Source organism: Micromonas pusilla (assembly GCF_000151265.4).
Source record: "Micromonas pusilla CCMP1545 genomic scaffold MICPUCscaffold_8, whole genome shotgun sequence".
NCBI lineage: Eukaryota > Viridiplantae > Chlorophyta > Mamiellophyceae > Mamiellales > Mamiellaceae > Micromonas > Micromonas pusilla.
Genome location: NW_003315889.1, coordinates 244,175 through 261,466, shown reverse-complemented (window position 1 = coordinate 261,466; position 17,292 = coordinate 244,175). Strand labels below are relative to the sequence as shown.

Below are 17,292 nucleotides of genomic sequence, written 5' to 3'. Positions count from 1 at the left end.
CCGCTCCCATCGCGCCGCGCCACGACGGAGTGAACGGACTCAGATCGTGCCGAGAATTAAATAAAACTCCTGCAAGTGCCCGATCAATTATCTCATCAGCATTGGTGCCATTGCCGACGGCGCGCCTCGCGGGCGCGGTCGATCGCTCGCGATGGACCTGACCGCGGCGTGCGCGCAGGTGGAGCAGGCCTCGCGAGGCCTCGCCCACCCGGAGCACAGAGCCGCCGCGGAGGCGACGCTCTTGGAGTTTCGACGCTCCCCGCACGCGCTCGCCGCGTGCCGCCACATCCTCGACACCTCCGCCGCGATCGAGGCGCAGTTCCAGGCGGCGGCGACGCTGCGCGACGCGGCGCTTCGAGATTGGAACGCGCTGCCGCCGACCGAGCGCGCGAACCTGCGGCAGCACTGCCTGCACCTGATCCTCCAGAAGCAGCCGCCGCCGCCGCCGGTCGTCGCGTCGCAGATCATCAGCACGCTCGCCGTCCTCCTCAAGCGCGCGTGGCTGGACGACGACGCGGACCGAGGCGCGATGCTCGCGGAGGCGGAGCACGCCGTGAGCGCGGCGTCCACGTCGTCGGCGCGACGCGTCGGGCTGCTTCTCTTCGCCGCCGTCGTCGCGGAGTTCTCGCCGTCGACGTCGTCCCCGATGCAGCTGCCGTGGGACTTCCACGAGCGATGCCGCGCGAACCTCGAGCGCGATTTCCTGAAGCACTTTTTCCTCCACGGCGCCGGCGTCGCGCGCGCCGCGTTCGAGAACGGCGCCGCGCTCAGCGGCGCCGACGACGGCGTCTGCGTCGGCGCTCTGCGCTTGATGTCCGCGGCGTTGGCGTGGGACTTCGCGCGCGGCGGCGGCGTCGGCGCCGCGGGAGGCTTCGGCTACGTTCCGCCGCCGTCCGACGGAGGCGGAAGCCGGACACTCGCGGAGACGTCCAACGCGGAGGGATCCGCGAAGGTGACCCCCGGCCCCGAGTGGCGCGACGCGCTCCTCGCCCCCGGGGCCGTGGACTGGGTCTTCGCGCTCCACGCCAGCGCGCACGCGCGAGTGTCAGCAGGCGGGGACCTCTCGAGCGCGGCGCTGAACCTCCGCGCGGCGGCCCGCGCCGTCGTCGCCGCGCTGTGCCAGCTGGCGGGCGATCTCTTTCCGAACCTCGCGGAGGATCCGGCCGGCGACGCGCGGCGCGCGCACTTCGCGCGGTGCGTCGCGTCGCTCAACGGGACGACGACGCCGGCGCAGACGACCGCGGCGAACGCGGCGCGAGGGTTGGGGGAGGACGTCCTCGTGGACGTCGCGGTGTCGCTGAGCGCGTTGGCGTCGAATCATCCGACGGCGTACTTTCTCGCGCCGACGCCGCCGCCGCCGGGTTTAGCGGGGGGCGGCGACGCGGGCGGCGGCGGCGGCGGCGGCGGCGAGGCGGCGGCGGCGGGCGGCGCGAGCGGCCTGAGCGTCCTCGGCGAGCTCACGCTCGCGGTGCTCCACGCCGGCGCGCTCACGTCCGACGCGGAGGGCACGGCGTCGGAGGACGCGTTGCGTCTGCTGATGGACGCGTGGGGCTCGCTCCTCAGCGGGCGGATGACGGACCCGCGGCTCGGAGGCGACCCGAACGCCGGGGTGCCCTCCGAGGTCATACAGGGCGCCGCGCAGGTGTTTCAGGCGTACGTCCAGGCCGGCCTCGCGGGTGCGGCGGCGGCGGCGTTCGAGGAGGACGACGGGCAGGAGGAGGAGGGCAAAGCGGGCGCGGCGGCTTTGGACGAGCGGCTGTCGCTGGCCGCCGTCGTCGGGTGCGTTCTATACACTGGTTCCCATACGACCGCGTTGGCGTGGTGAACGCCGATCCTTAAGGACTTTTCCCGGCGCGTCTCTCCGCCCACCCCTCGCGTTCAATCCCCGCCCTCGACGCCTTTCAACTCCAACTGACGCCTTTGAACTCCACCCCGACAATCGCTTGTATGGAACGACCCTCAGTCGCGCCGCGCCGGAGGCGTCGCTGCCGTTCCTCGCCGCAGCCGCGGACGCGAAGAAGACGGAGCTCTCGGACGCGATCGCGCGCGGGGCGGACCCGACGGTCGCGTCCGAGCAGCTGTGGTGGCTCGCGCGGTTTATCCCGCACGTGCTCGCGGATCCGTTTGACGGCGAGATTCCGCTGCCGCCCGACGCGCTCGCCGAGCGCTCGAGAACGGCGACGCTCGCCGGGCAGCCGTGCCCGGTCGACGCGCTCTCCACCGCGTACGTGAACCTCGCGTGCCTGTGCTTAGACGACACCGCGCGATCCGCGATATCCCCGCGGCTCATGGAGACGTTCCTGTGGGGCGCCGCGCGGTGGGCGGACACGTACCTGATGCCGGAGGACGTGGGCGGGTCGCTCCACGCGGCGGTGTTCGCCGGCGGCGGCGGCGGCGGCGGTCGCGTCCACGGCGGCGTCGGCGCCGGCGCCGGGCTCGGCGCGCACGTTACAAACCAACCTCCCGGCCCGTTCTCCGAGCACGGCGGCGGCGTGCAGGTCCTCGACGCTTTGCTCCGCGTCGCGCGCGTCGCGTTGACGGCGTGGCCGGGCGAGACGGGCGTGCAGGGCGTCGCCGCGCAAAAGTTGCTTCCCGCGTTGACGCGGCGTCGAGCGCTGTGCCGCGCGTGCGTCGCGTCCGCGTCGTGGGGCGCGATCGCGGACGCGGAGGCGATGGCGCTCGCGCAGGCGACGGACCCCGGCGGCGCGGCGGCGGCGGCGGCGGCGGCGGCGCGCGGGGGCGTCGCGGTCGCGGTCGCGAGCGGCGGCGTCGCGTTTCCTCCGGAGATTCACCGCGGCGTGATGGAGGCATTGGGCCGCGCGGCGGAGGGGCTGAACGACGAGGGGCAGTGCCGCGAGTACATCGCGCGGGTGTTGACGCCGCTCGGGGGGGTGTTACACGCCGTCGCGAGCGACCCGGGCGCGATGACGCACCCCGGCGGGGAGAGCCGGGCGGTCGCGGCGTTGGAGGCGGCGAGGGGCGCGGCGCGGGCGACCGTCGCGCGGTCGCAGGCGCCCGTCTTTGCGTTTTTCGCGTCCAACTTTGACGTCCTGATCGCGACGCAGCGCGGCGGCGGCGGCAGCGCGCAGATCTCCAAGCTCGTGTTGCGGCTCACGGAGGAACTCGTCGCGAATCAAGCGTGTTTCTTGGGCCCAACGCACGCGACGGCGCTGTGCCGGCACGTCCTGCGCGTCGTCGAGACGTACGCCGGCGGCGGCCGCGGCCGCGTCGGCGCGGGCGAGGGCGGTCGCGCCGAGCGCGTCAAGGAGGCGTACAAGGAAGTCAAGGCGCTCTTGCGCATGCTCACGCACGTGGTGAACTCGGACAACGGGTTAGACCACGACGAGGTGGGGGAAGGGAGGGTCGCGAACGGGATGACGCCCGGCGGCGGCGACGCGCAAAAGGTGGACGTCGCGCAGGTTGTTTTTCTCGGGTTGAACGTCGTGATCCCTTTGATAACGGACGAGCTCCTGACGTTTCCGAAGCTGTGCCACCAGTACTTCAGTCTGCTCGCGCACATGCTCGAGGCGTACCCGGGGAAGGTCGCGGCGCTGCCGCCGGACCTGTTCAACACCCTGATGGGGACGCTGGACTTTGGGTTGAAGCACGCGGACGCGGAGACGTCGAGGGAATCGCTCTCCGCGCTCGCCGCGATGGCGTCGTTTCATCATTCCTCGACAATCGCCGGTCAGCCCGGCCTCGGCGCGCACAACGCGCCGACCCCGGAGCGCGGCAACGTCGGCGTCCTCGCGCACCTCATGCGCGTCGTCTTGAACCGGTTAATCTTCGAGGACGCGAGCATGGACCTCGCGGAGTCCGCCGCCGACGCGTTGTTGCCTCTGATGCACTGCGAGCGCGTCGCGTTCGAGGACGTCGCGAGGGAGCTGCTGGGGCGGTTGTCCGGGAACCAGGGCGCGATGGAGCACGTGTCGAGGGCGCTGACGGAGCTCACGACCGGCGGGGGGTTGACGGACAGAGTGGACAGGGCGAACAAGAGGCGGTTCCGCAGGAACGTCGCGAAGTTTCTCACGGAGACGCGCGGGTTCGTTCGACACAATTGAATGTATTGGCGGGACCCCGAGCGCGGCGCGTCGACCCGAGGGAGGGCGGCGGCGGAGAGGAACGCGCGCGTTCGCGAAGACGCGGTGCTCTCGCGTATTCTTTATTATCTAGCGGCGGGCGGCGAGGTCGGTTCGGTCGCGGCGGGAGAGCGACGAGACGAGACGTCGAAATGATCAACGAAAGTCGTTTACAAAAACCGTCGACGCCGGCCACTGCTAAGCGGCGGCTCCGCGCGTGCTTCGTCAAAGAATCGCTCTAATGGTGTCTCCGTTCACCCGCCCCCACCCTCATGCTAATGTACGCCCGCGCGAGACGCCGACGCGCGAAGCTTCCGCGGCGCGCGCGCGAACCCCCCGCCGGAACCCAGAAAACCTCCCGAGCGCACAGCTGTGCGGGAGGTTTTAGGGTTCCGGCGGAAAATCGCGTCGCCGCGTCCGGTCGCGTCGCCGGCGTCCGCGCGAACCCGCGCCGTGCATGCCAACACGGCGCCGCGCCGCGCGTCATCGCGCCTTAAATCACCCTCCCCTCAAGCACCGCGCTCCCCTCGCCCGAGGAAAACGCGGTCGCGTCCCCGGGAGCGCGCCTCACTCCGCGGCGCATCCCGCGTCGGAGCAGATTTTCTTCAGCGTGAACTTTTTGCTCTTGCTCATCGGCCGGCACGCCTCGATCTGAACGACCATCCCCACCTGACACGAGTTGTCCTCGTCGTGGAACGTGAATTTCTTCGTCTTGTTGATGAGCTTGAGGTACCTCGGGTGCGGAACCTTCCTCGCGACCTGCATCACCGCGCTCTTCTCCAAGCCGACGCTCACGACCTTGCCCTCGAGCGTCTGCTTCGCGGTGATTTGGACCGGCGCGGCGACGCGCGCGGGGGAGCGCGCGAGCGTCATCTTCGGCGCGACGCGCGCGCCCGTGACCGCGCTGCTCGCGGAGAACGTGAGAGAAGCCATTCTCGTGTGAAGCGTGAGGCGGTGCGTGAGAGCCGCGCTCGCGTGTGTGTCGCGGGGCACACGGGAAATTGCGTTTGGATAAAGCGGGAGAGCGGCGATGGCGAGGGAGGCGACGACGCGCGACGTCAGCCCTTTCCGTGACCGGCGCGTTCATCGCTGGGGCGAATTTCGCCTTTGAATTGACCGCGCGTGCGATGAAAAATTTCCGAGCCTATTTTTTGGGCCCTCAGGAGGTGCGAAAAATCTCGCGGTGAGTAAAATAATAGCGAGCCTACGGCTGCGCGCGTTTCGCGCCGCGTGTACAACAACAGCGACGTCTTCGCGAAGAAGAAACAAAAGAGACCCGTCCGTTATCTTATCCGTCCGTCCTCGCCGGTCCGTCGTCACCGGTCCCGCCGGGCGAGTCCGAGCGCCAGCGCCGCGCCGCAGACCACCCCAGCGGCGAACACCCCGACGCTCCGCGCCCGTCCCTCCCCCAACCCGAGCACGACGCCGTCTAACCTCGCGCTCAGCGCGCTCTGCTCGCGCGCGAGCTCCGCGGCGTGCCTCAGCGCGGCGTCCGCTTTCGGCGAGTCCGCGCGACTCGCGCCGTGGAGGTCGTCCAACCGCTGCGCGATGAGGTTGAGGCGGCCCTCCAGCGCGGGGCTGACGAACTCGCCGCCGCCGCCGCCGCCGCCGCCGCCGAACCCGTGCGCGAACGGCGACCCCGCGCGCGCGGGGGACGCGACGTAGTACCCCCCGCGCCCCTCGATGAGGTTCTCCTCGCTCTCGCCGCTCTCGTTGAGGTGGGACCCGGACCCGCCGGCGTCGCCGTACTCCCCGTGCGAACCCAACCCCATCCCAAACCCCGCCAACCCCGCGCCGCCGACTCCCGCCCCCGGGGGCGTCGGCGGCGGCCGCGCGTTCCCGTTCCTGCTCTGCGGCCGCGACGGCGGCCGCGGCGACAGCGGATCGCCGTCCCCCCACTCGTTGAACTCCCTGCTTCCGCTCTGCGTCCGACGCTTCCGCACCGTGTCCTGCAGCCGCGTCAGGCTCTCGCTCCTCGCCGCGCGCGCGCCTCGCTCGTCCGCCCTGCCGGCTCGATAGGATCCGTTGGGATGGTGGTGCCCGTGCCCACCGGAGAGCGCGCCCCCGTGCCCGAGCGCGCCGCCGTGTCCTCCGTGTCCGTGTCCGAATCCGTTCTTGTTGAACGATTTGGACATCTCGTGCATCCCTCTGCGCGCGGCGGTGACGAACTTATCCTTCATCTCCGCCGTCATCTCCCTCAGCTCGTCCGTCATCCGCTCGAGCTGCACCTGCTCGATGAACGAGTGCGGGACGTACGTCCCGTCGAGCCCGAGCTTCGTGCCCGCCTCCTCGACCGCGGCGCGCACCTTCCCTTGAATCTGCGTGTACGACCGGTCGAGCCCCTCGATCCAGTCCACCTTGATCGTGAGCAGCTCGTCCGACCACGACTTGGACAAGCGCTTCATGATCGCGCCCACCTCGTACCCGAGCGCCATCAGACCGCCCAAGATGCGCACGCCCACCTCGAAGTTAATCCGCGGGGAGATCATCACGTCGCCGTCGCACACGGTCTCTTCAAACATCAGCGTGTAGTGCCCGTCGCGGTTGCGCATGCGCAGCCAGGAGGTGCACGTCTCCGGGTCGTCTCCGGGAGGGAGGAGGTAGATGTCCGTCACCTCCGTCTCCTCCTCGTGCTTGAACCCGTCCGACGAGAGCACCTCGCGCGCCATCGCCTCGTCCACGACCTCGTCCGACTTTAGGATGTACGTCGGGTCTTGGAACCCCGCGAACGGGTTGAAGCTGTTGTACACCTTCAGGTGCGCGCTGCGCAGATCGGGCTCTATGAACGCCTTGTACATCGGATACACCGTCTCGGAGATCTGATGGTCGTTCCATACAAGCGATTCTCGGGGTGGAGTTGAAAGGCGTCAGTTGGAGTTGAAAGGCGCCGAGGGCGGGTATTGAAAGCGAGGCGTGGGCGGAGAGACACGCCGGGAAAAGTCCTTAAGGATCGGCGTTCACAACGCGGACGGGGTCGTATGGAAACCAGTGTATAGAACGCGCCTGATGGATGATGTCCTCGGGCTGCTGCCCGCTGCGATCGATGTCGCGCATGACGCGCTTCACGAGGTCGAAGTGCACGCCGCCGCTGATGGACACGCGCAGGTCCTGCAGGGGGCGCAGGCGGTCCGACAGCGCGTATATGCCCTCGACGATGATCACCTTGGACGCGGGGCACTCCACCGTTCGAGAGCCGACGCGCGTGGACGTCTTGAAGTCGTATATCGGCGCCTCGATCGTCTTCCCCGCTTTCAGGTCGCTCAGGTTCTTGTTCAGGAGGTCGTAATCCGTGAGCCTCGGGTCGTCGAAGTTGCCGTCGAGAAGCATCGACGCGTCGTTGTACATGTCCATGGATAGGACCGCGATGCCGGGCATGAAGTCTTGAATCTTTTGGCAAAACACCGTCTTCCCCGCGCCGCTCGGACCGGCGATCCCGACGAGTATGGGGCGGTCGTGCGCGTTCTGCTTCAAGAGCTGGATCGCGCGGATCGTCAGGAAGAAGCCCTTGTCGAAGGAGAGCTGCTCGTCGATGGACGTCATCTGAAGAGAGAGAGGGAGGGAGAGAGGGAGGGAGGGAGGGCGCGCGAGTCAGAGGAGGCGCGTTCGATTCGGTTCGACGCGACGCGATGTTCAGAGGAGGACGCGTCGCGTCGATCGATCGCGGTTCCGCGGGAGGAGGAGGAGGGAACTCGAGCGAACGACGTGATCATTCATCAGATCAGATCACATCAGATCGCGCACCTCGAGCTTGACCTCCCCGTCCGGCGCCCGCGTCTCGACGACGGAGAGCTGATCTTTGATGAGCCGCTTCCCTCCGCTGCCTTCGCCCGCGAGGTCGCTCCCGATCGAGAGCCGCCGGTCCGCCGGCGTCGACGCGAGCGGCGGCTTCCCGCTCGGGCTCGCCGTCGGGCTGATCCTTCCGTTCGCGTCCATGACTCGCGTTGGGGTGGGTGCGAATGCGCCGCGGCGCGCGGAGGAGGTCGACTCCCCGCGCTCGCGGAAGTGTCCCCGCCGGAGAGGGTTTGAACGCGGAACAAACAACTCTTCTGACAAGGTCCATTCCATACAAAAATAGTTCACCGGTCAGTTGAAAGGGGAAGCGATCAAATCTTGAAACCGGGCGATGGGTGAAAAACTTTTGTATAGAACGCACTTGAGAGAGCAGATGACCGGAACGACCCGCGCGACCTTTCGAGCGCGCCTGGCACATTCGCGAGGCGGTGTTGGGAGGCGGACGCAGCGCGTCGTCGCGCCACACCGTCGCGCGCGGCGCCTCGGCGAGATGGGCGGCGGCGAGAAGACCCGCGATGAGCAGTGGATATCGTTCAAAGGAAAGACGCGACGGTCGATCAAGAAGGAGCTGTCGTACGTGGCGCCGGCGAGCCCGACGATGCGCGTGGCATCTGACGTCGACGCGACGTCATCGCGTTTCGACGACAATGATGTCGACGTCGACGACCTTCTCGAACGCGGCGCGCGGCGTCGCGCGGCGGCGGACTCGCGCGACGACGACGACGACGACGACGACACGTCGTCGTCGGCGTCGTCCCACCTGACGCGCGGGGGCGAGGAGGACGACGACGACGCGGACGCGCGGTCGCCGCCGTCGTCGCCGCGCGCGTCGAGACCGCCGGGGCCGCTTCCGCGGTTCGTCCGCGACGCGGAGACGGGCGATATCGTCCGCGTTAACCTCCGTCTGAACGTCAAAGGCGACGTGTGCCACGAGTGCGTCGGATGCTTCACGACGGTCGGGTTAGACCCGATCGACGACGAGACGCGCGCGGTGATGACGCGCGCGGGATTCACCGCGAGCGAGATCGAGGAGCACCTCGAGCGGCCGCTGCGGAAGGTGTTCGACACGGGGTGCCTCGCCGCGCGGTACGGCGCGTGTTGCTCGTCGAAGCAGGTGCGCGACGACTCGCGACCGCGTCCCGTGCGACGTCGAACGTCGTCGTCTCTTGAGGGATTTCTTCTCCCGTCGTTCACTCTCATTCGCTCTCTCGCTCTCGTCGCGCGCGTGCGTCGGCGACCGACGCGCCTTCCGGTGACCGCTCACTCTTCCTTCCTCCCTCCCTCCCTCCCTCCCTCAAATTTCTCCCTCCGCCAGCGCGCCGGGTGCGGTCCGTGTTACGCCTTCTTTCCGCTCTACCTCACGATGGTCATGGTCCCGCCCTTACAAGCGCTCGCGCGGTGCGCGATGCGCGAGATCGACGCCGACTTGCGCGCGTGGCAGACGCGCGCGAACGCCGCGCTGTTGCATCGCGGCTTCGCCGTGAAAACTCTCGGCGTCCGCGCGGCGGATGCGGACGGTCCGTTCGGCCTCGAGGAGGAGTCCTACGTCGCCGTGGCGCTGACGAGGGAGGAGGGGAAGAGGCTGGGGAGGACGCCGCACGTCGCGCTGACGAGGGAGGACGACGGGCCGTGTTATGGGCCGAAGTGGAGCGAGTATTGCTTGCTGTTGTGACGCCGCCGCGATCGATCGAATCGGTGACGCGAGTTTGGCTCCGGTCGCCCGGTGTCGGGGACGGTTCGTGTCGGGGTCGAAACCCCGGGAAAATTGACCCCGAGGTGTAATTGATCGAAGCGTACTACGACGCGCGCGTACTCTGACTGATTGCGCGTAGAGCGTCATCGCTGACGCGGACGACCGAATTCCACGTCAGCGATTTTCGTGTTCAGTTGTTCAGATTTCACAAAAATTGTGTGAAGATACTCTATGGGCAATTAGTCTGCATATTTTTGCACACGAGATTACGGTTGCGCTTCTCGACACTTCGCTCGCTTTCTATCTACTCCTCAACCATTCCAACACGCGCATCGCACGAGCTTACCACCCGTAAGCCGTCACCCTTCGCATCCGTCGACCACGTAGTCGCACACACAACCGCCTCCACACCCCCCACACCTACATCCTTCAAAATGAGCACGCCTACGACCGAGACCCCCGTCGACGTTTCCTTCCACCTCGACGCCGGCCTCGCGAACGAAGATCCGGAGAACTACCTCGTCGTGCACGAGCTCATGGGGCGCGGGCAGCTCCTCAACGCGTACGAGGTGCGTCTTCCTCCTTCCCCGCGCGCATCTTTTCTTCGGTCGATCGAGCGTCATTCCCTCGTCCCCGCGCGGTGGATTCGCCTCGCGCGCGCGCGCGAGCGCGTCTCCCCGCCCGATCCGTCTCGGCTTTTTTACCCCCGCGAGATCTCGCGCCCCGCTGACGTCAGCTTCCTCGCGCGTTCTTTTTCCTCCCTCGGCGCAGGCTAAGCTGCAGCACCAGGTGCGTCGGATTCCCCCCCACCTCCCGTTATCGATCGCGTCGACACCTTCACGCATCGATACGCGCGTTTCGTCGACGTTCTTCGCGTCGCGACCGACGATTCGGTCGCCGATCCGATCGCTCCCGATGGCCCCGCATCTGACGGGATAATTTCCCGCGACCACCCCTTCCTCCCTCTCAGCACGGCGTCGAGTTCGGCGTGGGCATCCTGAACAAGGGGAAGGCGCAGAAGCGCGAGAAGCGGCCTCCGACGCAGATCGAGATCATGGCCGCGGTCGAGCGCGAGAAGCAGGAGAAGAAGGCCGCGAGGAAGGCTGCCAAGGTGCGTATCCGAAGCGGCCCTCTCGTCCGTCGAAACGTCCACTGCTGACTCGGACCCCGACTCTTTTTTCGGGCCGAAAGATTTTTTTCTCACGACACCCCTTCTCTCTCCTCTCTTCCCCATCCAATCCACAGGAGGCGAAGGTCGAGGCGAGGAAGGCCGCGGAGGAGTTCGCCGCCAACGGCGGGAACAAGAAACTGAGCAAGAAGGAACGCAGGAAGCTCGAGAATGACGAGTAATAGACGCGCCCCGGGCGCGGCTATGGACGGTCGCGCGACAGCTGTCGCCGCGGCGTCTGGAGAAAAAAAAAACTCCCGGCGCCGCGGCGGCCGCCTTCGCGCGCCGCTCTCAAGACCGAAATACCTCCTGCTGCTTCGCTTCTCGTCGGTTTCGACACTGTAGAACAACAACAAGAACACGGTACCAATAGTGTAGTGTAGAACCAGCGATTCATCAACGACAATGTACGAGTAGAGAGTGTAGCAACGAAGTGTAACACACGACGCAAGCGTCGAATAATTTCAACCAACGCGCTGAACCGCGCGGCGCGCGTTCTTCGCTACGTGCTATCGCTATCGTCGTCGTCGGCGGCGGACGCGGGCTCGCGCTTCACCGCGCCGCGCCGCGCGCGCGCGCCGCCTCGTTTCTCCTCCCCCGTGGACGTCCTCAGCGCGACGTCGTCCCTGACGCGCCTTCCCGCGACGACGCGTTTCGATCCCTCCGTCCTCTTCGGCGCCGCGGGTCGCTTCCACAGCCGCTTCCTCCGCACGCCGTCCCTCTTCGCCTCTTCCCTGAGCGCCGCGTGCGTTTCCCTCTCCATCGCGAGCTCTCTCGCGCGCGTCGTCGCATCGATCGCGCGCACGGCCTCGTGCAGCGGCCGTGACGCGCACCACGCGTGCGACGCGCACGCGTCGAGGACGGCGCGATAGTCATCCGCCGCGTCCTCCAGCTTGCGCGGCGGGCGATACAGCTTGCGCGGCGGGCGATGCGCGGGCGGCGGCTTCCCTCTCCCTCGCGACGACGTCGTCGTCGACTGTCCTCCTCCTCCTCCTCCTCCTCCTCCTCCGCCTCGTTCTCCCTCCTCCGCGGCGACGGGCGCTCGCGAGAACGCGCTCGCGGGGGAGGTCGCGAGCGTCGACGCGAACGCCGCGGCTGACGCCGGCATCGCGACGATTTTTTCCTCCCGGTCTCGTTCCTCTTCTCCTTCTCCTTCTCCTTCGCCGTCTTCCCCGTCGTCCCCGTCGCCGCCGAGCGCCTTCTCCAGCCGCTCCTGCTCGAGTCTCTCTCTCGCGCGCTCCTCCCTCGCGCGCGCCGCGTCCGCCGTCGCCGCGTCGTACACGCGCCACAGCGCGTCCGCGTATCGATCCGCCGGCTGCGTCGGCGCCTCGCCGCGCCCGACGGCGTGGTCCCTGCAGTACGCGATGAAGGCGTCCGCGGCGGCGGCGCGCGTCGCCGCGTCACCGCCGGACGTCGCCGCGCGCGCGGACGCGACCGGGTGCCTCGGCTTGTTGTTCGCGGACGCGACGACGGCGTCGGCCCACCCCGCGCGCCAGCCGAGCGGCGGCGGCGGCGGCGGCGGCGGCGCGCCGGCGCCGCGCCACTCGAGCGCGCCGTCGACGGCGACGACGACGGGCTCAGACTCGCGTCGCCGCTTCGCGTCCTCGCGCGCTTTCGCCGCCGCGGCGGCGGCGCGGCGACGCCGTTTCTCGTTCGACGCGTCCTCCTCCTCCTCCTCCTCCTCCTCCTCCTCCTCCTCTCTCTCTCGCTTCGCCGCCGAAACCGCCGCAGGGCTGACGAATCGAACGTCCTCGAACGCCCTCCCGTCCAGGCCGTACATCTCCGGGCCATTCCATACAAAGCGATATCGGGGTTGAGTTCAAAGGCGTCAGAAGCGGAGTTGAAAGGCATCTAGGGCGGGGATCGAAAGCGAGGGGTGGGCGGAGAGATGCGCCGGGCAAAGTCCTTAAGGAACGGCGTTCACCACGCGAACGGGGTCGTATGGGGACCAGTGTGAGATAAAACGCACCTCCTTCAACGCGACGACGACGATCGCCATCGCCCACGCGTGCGGCGGCGCGATCTGGACGTCGCTCCGCGCGTCGTCCAAGGTGAACCGCGCGCGATCCGTCGCCGCCGCCGCGCGCTCCGCGGCTTGGAAAAAAGCCGCCGACGCGACGCCCACCTCGCTCGCGAACCTGGGAGGGAAGGAGGGAGGCGCGCGCGTCGGTCAGTCGAAAGGAGACGCGAACGGGGTCGCACGGGGACCAGTCAGAAAAGAAAACGCACCTCGCGACGAACCCCGCGACGTTCGCAGGCGGGAGCGCGATCCCCGCGACCGACGACACGTGCATCGCGCACGTCGCGATCAAGTGCGGCTGCGGGACGCATCGAGCGACGAGCGCGCCCTTGAACGGAAGCTCATCGTCGCCCCCGAGCGACGCGTGGACGCGCGCCGACGCCGCGAGATACGGCATGTCGCCGTCCAGCGCCCACCGCACGAGATCCCCGACGTGCACGGGCTGCTTCAGCCACGCGCACGCGAGGTAGGCGATCGCGAGCGTGACGCGCGGGTGAAGGTGCGACGTGATGAGCTGGCGGAGGGTGAGCTTGCGGCGTCGTTTTCGTTCCGCGCCCGCCGGCGACGCGTCGTCGGCGTCGGAGGAGGAGGAGGAGGAGGAGGAGGAGGAGGATTCGTTCGCCGAGTCTCCGTCGTCATCGTCGTCGTCGTCGTCGACGCGCTCCTTCTTAACCTTCGCTCGCTCCGTCTTCGTCTTCGTCTTCGTCTTCGGCCTCAACTTCACGTGCGAGGACTCCCGGAACGTCTTCGGGTCGTCGAAGTCGAGCTCCATGACGCCGCACGCGCGGACGTACGGGAACCAAAACGCCGCGGCGACGACGGACGTCTCCGCCGGGCAACCGAACGTCGAATGCAGCGCGACGCACTGCTCGTGCAGGAGCTGGCGCATGCCGTCGCAGTACGTCTCGAGCTTCTCTCGCGTCGCCGGCGTCGTCGTCGCCGGCGTCGTCGCGGCGGCGGGCTGCCGCGACGAAGGGAGGAGGGGCGCGCGCGGATCGATCGCGCGCTCTTGCGGGCGAACCTTCCGGCTGCGGACGCCGCGCCCCGCGCCGCGGATCGCCTCGATCGCCGCGTCGTCGTCCTGCGTCTCGCGCACGACGTCCTGCGACTGCGTGCCGCATCGCAGGCACACGTAGAAGCCCTCGTTCGTCTCGTCGAACGCCTCGCCGCGGCAGACGACGCAGACGAGAACCATGTTGGAGGAGGACGGGGGACGGCGTCGTTCGAACGGTTCAGATCCCCGCGCCGCGCCGCGCCGCCGCTCTTTCGCCTTCAGCGGTCGCGCGCCCGCGCCTCCGCCGCCGCGACGACGCCCGCCGCGCGGCCCTCCTCGCGCGGCGCCGACGACCTCCGCGTCGACACCGCGAGAGACGAAGACGCCGCGCGGGTCGCGAGTGAGCGACGTCGACGAGAGGACGAACGACGAAGCGCATGACGAGCGAGTTCGAACCGAAACGTAAACGCATGGAGATATTACTGGTATTACGAGCGTCTCTCTCCCTCTCCCTCTCTACGCCTCGTCGTCGTCCCCCTTCTTCGCGAGACTCAACGCGACCCCCGCCCCTAACATCCCGACGACGACCGCCAGCGACGCGGTCGTGCTCACGTGCACCCCTCCGAAATCCGCAACCATCTTCAGCCCGACGAACCCGAGCACCGCGGCGACGGCGGTTTGGAGGTACTGAGGGTCGTTCGATCGGTGGGTGACGTGGCATTTTGAAGTGATGTGATTGGTTAGTTATTTGATGACCCGCGTGGATGTTTCATTGGACGACAGAGAGCGACGGAGAGAGACGCGCGCGGGCGAAGTCCTCGAGGAACGGCGCGCGCCGCGCGAACGCGGTCGCGCGGGGGGCGACAGGCGCGCGAAAAACAAAAACAGGTTCATCAGAACGCACCTCCAGCTCCGCCACCATCGTCGCGACGAATGCGTAGAGGCTCCGTAACCCCAAAATCGCGAATATGTTGCTCGAATACACGATCAGCGGGTCCTGCGTCACGCCAAACACCGCGGGTATGGAGTCCACGGCGAACACGACGTCCGACAGCTCGATCACGACGAGGCACAGCAGCAGCGGCGTCGCCGTCTTGACGCCGTCGACGAGCGTAAAAAAATTGTCGCCGTCGTACTCGTCGCTCACGGGAACCAGCGAAGACGCGAACTTCACGATGGCGTTCTGAGACATGTCCTCCTCCTCCTCCTCCTCCTCCGCGATGAGCTTGTACGACGAGAAGATGAGGATGCCCGCGAACACGAGCAGGATGGGCTTGAAGTTCGTGATGGCTTCGTACCCCGCGACAATCATCGCCGCGCGCATCGCCATCGCGCCGCCGATGCCGTACCCGAGCACCTTCTGCTGCTGCGACATGGGAACCTTGAAGTAGTCGAACACGAGCACGAACACGAAGAGATTGTCCACGGACAGCGACTGCTCGAGGAGGTATCCCGCGAAGTATTCCTCCGCCGCTTCTCTTCCCGCGAACGCGCCCAATCCGAGCCCGAAGAGCGTCGCCGCGCCGATCCACGCGGCCACCTCTCTCATGTCCCCCTCCCCCGCCTGCGCGCCCTGCGCGCCCTGAGCCAACGCCGCGGACTCGGGGTCGAGGACGACGTCCTCGTCCATGGAGCCGTTCGAGAGCGCCGCGAGCGGTCGCGTCCGCGCGACGCCGCGCGCATCGCGGCACCGCGACGACGCGGACGACGACGCGCGCTTCAACTCGTTTTCGTTATCCAACGCGCTCGCGGCGCGGCCCGGGGCCCCGCGCGCGAAGACGACGCGAGGACGTCGATCCGCGGCGGCGTCCGCGCGCGGCCCCGCGCGCGCGAAGGCGCGTGCGGTGGCGCGGCACCGCGATGGCGGCGAGGACGCGGCGCGGCGCGGCGCGGTCGTCGCGGCGCCGCCGCGCGCGGCGAGGCCGCGCGCGGCGCTCGCGCACGACGCCGCCATCGCGAGCGCCGATCCTTCCGCGCTCCGCCTCCGAACGCGGACGGACGACGCGCGCCTCCGATCGTGCGCGGCGGCGCGGTCGCCGAGACTCGCGCGCGCGCGCGCCTCGGACGCGCGAAACGCTTCCGCTCGTGCGGCGACGCCGCGGGACGTCGACGCGGGTCGAGACGCGTGCGGCGAGCGCGCGGGCGCGTGCGTCGGCGGTGTGACGGGGGGGGGGGATGCCGTCCACGAGGCGACACGTCGACGACCACGCGTCGGAATTGCAGAATCGCGGTGTCGTTCGAGTGCTCTCGATGAAATCGATCGTTCATCGGTCAGTTGAACGCCAAGAATCCAACAGCCTACACGCGGTCAGTCAGGACTTTTCCTTTAAACCATTCGGTGCAATGCGCGAAGGGATTTTTTCGGCGAAAATCCCTTCATAGGAAATCCCTTCGACTAAGATGTTCCTTCATACAGTTGAAAGGCGCGACGGGCACGTTTTGAAAGGAACGGGTGGGTGAAAAAAAAGCCGAGTTTCTCCGTAGCTCGGAACGCTGCTGGTTCCGTGGCCGGCTGCGGAAATGTATCCGTCATCGTCGGCCGCGCGGGATCGCGACCCCGCACGCGACACCGCGTCCACATCGCGCCCGGGCGCGGTCGTTCATGACCCCCGCGCTCGCGCTCGGCGTCGGCGCGACGCGCATCGCGAACGTCGTCCCTCGCGGCGCGACGCGCGACGCCGAAACCGCCGCGGGAGGCGGCGCCGCGCGTCGACGTCGTCGTCGTCCATCGGTCGCGATGCGCGCGTCCGGCGCGTCCGCCTCCTCCTCCTCCTCCTCCTTCGCCGAGCCGTCGCCGTCGCCGTCCTCCCCAAGCGATCCCTACCCGCGGCTCGCGGTCTTCGACCTCGACGCGTGCTTCTGGAACGAAGAGATGTACACGCTGCGACATCTCGTGGACGCGTCCGCGGAACAAGTCGTCGGCGAGCTCGGCGACAGCGGCCTCGAGGGCGTCGTCGGCGCGCGAAGCGGCGCCGACGTCGTCATCCGCATCCACCCGGGCGCGATGCGCGCGCTGCAGCGCTTCCACGCGGGGGAGTACCCGGGCATGCGCATCGCCGCGGCGTCGAGCGCGGACACGCCGCTCGCGGTGCGCATCGGACGCAGCGCGCTGGACGTGTTGGAGATTTTCCCGGGGGTCACCGCGAGGGAGGCGTTTTCAATCGGGTGGCCGGCGGGGTTCGAGGGGAACCTCCAGATCGGTCGCACGCCGCCGCTGTCCAGCGATAAGGCGGCGACGCACTTCCCGATCCTGCGACGCGAGACCGGGATCGCGTACGACGAGATGCTGTTCTTCGACGACTGCAACTGGGGCGACCACTGCGGCGCGGTGGCGCGCGGGTGCGTGGAGGCGCGCAGCGGCGAGGGACCGGTCGTCGTGCGGACGCCGCGAGGGTTAGGGATAGACGAGTGGGAGCTCGGGTTGGAGCGGTTCCGGCAGCGCGTCGAGGCGCGCGCGGAGGGCGCGACGAGGAGGTGAGCGTTGAGTAAGCGAGATAATAATGTTGATAATCAGATTATGACTCATCATCATTAAACGTGTCGACG

General features: G+C 68.2%; 8 protein-coding genes across 8 annotated transcripts; 4 read left to right on the top strand and 4 right to left on the bottom strand.

Annotated features, from left to right (window-relative positions):
• Positions 1–151: 151 nt before the first annotated feature.
• On the top strand, positions 152–4,061 carry MICPUCDRAFT_47846 (uncharacterized protein; the record flags this gene model as incomplete). The annotated part of the gene is made up of 2 exons (XM_003060547.1): positions 152–1,796; positions 2,254–4,061. The coding sequence occupies 2 exons, from the start codon at positions 152–154 to the stop codon at positions 4,059–4,061; spliced, it is 3,453 nt and encodes a 1,150-aa protein (XP_003060593.1).
• A 585-nt stretch (positions 4,062–4,646) lies between these two features.
• On the bottom strand, positions 4,647–4,952 carry MICPUCDRAFT_18951 (uncharacterized protein; the record flags this gene model as incomplete). Its single annotated transcript, XM_003060254.1, has 1 exon — positions 4,647–4,952. The coding sequence occupies one exon, from the start codon at positions 4,950–4,952 to the stop codon at positions 4,647–4,649; it is 306 nt and encodes a 101-aa protein (XP_003060300.1).
• Positions 4,953–6,247: 1,295 nt separating this feature from the next.
• MICPUCDRAFT_1495 (uncharacterized protein) lies at positions 6,248–7,622 on the bottom strand (the record flags this gene model as incomplete). The annotated part of the gene is made up of 2 exons (XM_003060253.1): positions 6,248–6,924; positions 7,079–7,622. Coding segments are annotated over 2 exons (1,221 nt in total), but the record flags the coding sequence as incomplete, so codon positions are not given.
• Positions 7,623–8,202: 580 nt separating this feature from the next.
• Positions 8,203–9,543, top strand: MICPUCDRAFT_59950 (uncharacterized protein; the record flags this gene model as incomplete). The annotated part of the gene is made up of 1 exon (XM_003060546.1): positions 8,203–9,543. The coding sequence occupies one exon, from the start codon at positions 8,203–8,205 to the stop codon at positions 9,541–9,543; it is 1,341 nt and encodes a 446-aa protein (XP_003060592.1).
• Positions 9,544–9,890: 347 nt separating this feature from the next.
• MICPUCDRAFT_68925 (uncharacterized protein) lies at positions 9,891–10,999 on the top strand. The gene is made up of 4 exons (XM_003060545.1): positions 9,891–10,133; positions 10,336–10,353; positions 10,535–10,675; positions 10,810–10,999. Exons 1-4 carry the CDS (start codon positions 9,999–10,001, stop codon positions 10,912–10,914), a joined length of 399 nt encoding a protein of 132 aa, XP_003060591.1. The 5' UTR covers positions 9,891–9,998; the 3' UTR covers positions 10,915–10,999.
• Positions 11,000–11,234: 235 nt separating this feature from the next.
• On the bottom strand, positions 11,235–13,947 carry MICPUCDRAFT_40843 (uncharacterized protein; the record flags this gene model as incomplete). Its single annotated transcript, XM_003060252.1, has 3 exons — positions 11,235–12,512; positions 12,702–12,870; positions 12,962–13,947. 3 exons carry the CDS (start codon positions 13,945–13,947, stop codon positions 11,235–11,237), a joined length of 2,433 nt encoding a protein of 810 aa, XP_003060298.1.
• Positions 13,948–14,262: 315 nt separating this feature from the next.
• On the bottom strand, positions 14,263–15,121 carry MICPUCDRAFT_19295 (uncharacterized protein; the record flags this gene model as incomplete). The annotated part of the gene is made up of 2 exons (XM_003060251.1): positions 14,263–14,433; positions 14,651–15,121. 2 exons carry the CDS (start codon positions 15,119–15,121, stop codon positions 14,263–14,265), a joined length of 642 nt encoding a protein of 213 aa, XP_003060297.1.
• A 1,227-nt stretch (positions 15,122–16,348) lies between these two features.
• MICPUCDRAFT_59945 (uncharacterized protein) lies at positions 16,349–17,283 on the top strand (the record flags this gene model as incomplete). The annotated part of the gene is made up of 1 exon (XM_003060544.1): positions 16,349–17,283. The coding sequence occupies one exon, from the start codon at positions 16,349–16,351 to the stop codon at positions 17,222–17,224; it is 876 nt and encodes a 291-aa protein (XP_003060590.1). The 3' UTR covers positions 17,225–17,283.
• Between the last annotated feature and the right edge of the window lie 9 nt (positions 17,284–17,292).

What these genes read in the sequence shown, in the direction of transcription:
- MICPUCDRAFT_68925 (XM_003060545.1), top strand. Translation starts at nt 9,999, where the DNA reads ATGAGCACGCCTACGACCGAGACCCCCGTCGACGTTTCCTTCCACCTC. An exon ending in CCGCGAGGAAGGCTGCCAAG is followed by an intron (nt 10,676 to 10,809) that starts GTGCGTATCCGA and finishes TCCAATCCACAG; the next exon opens with GAGGCGAAGGTCGAGGCGAG.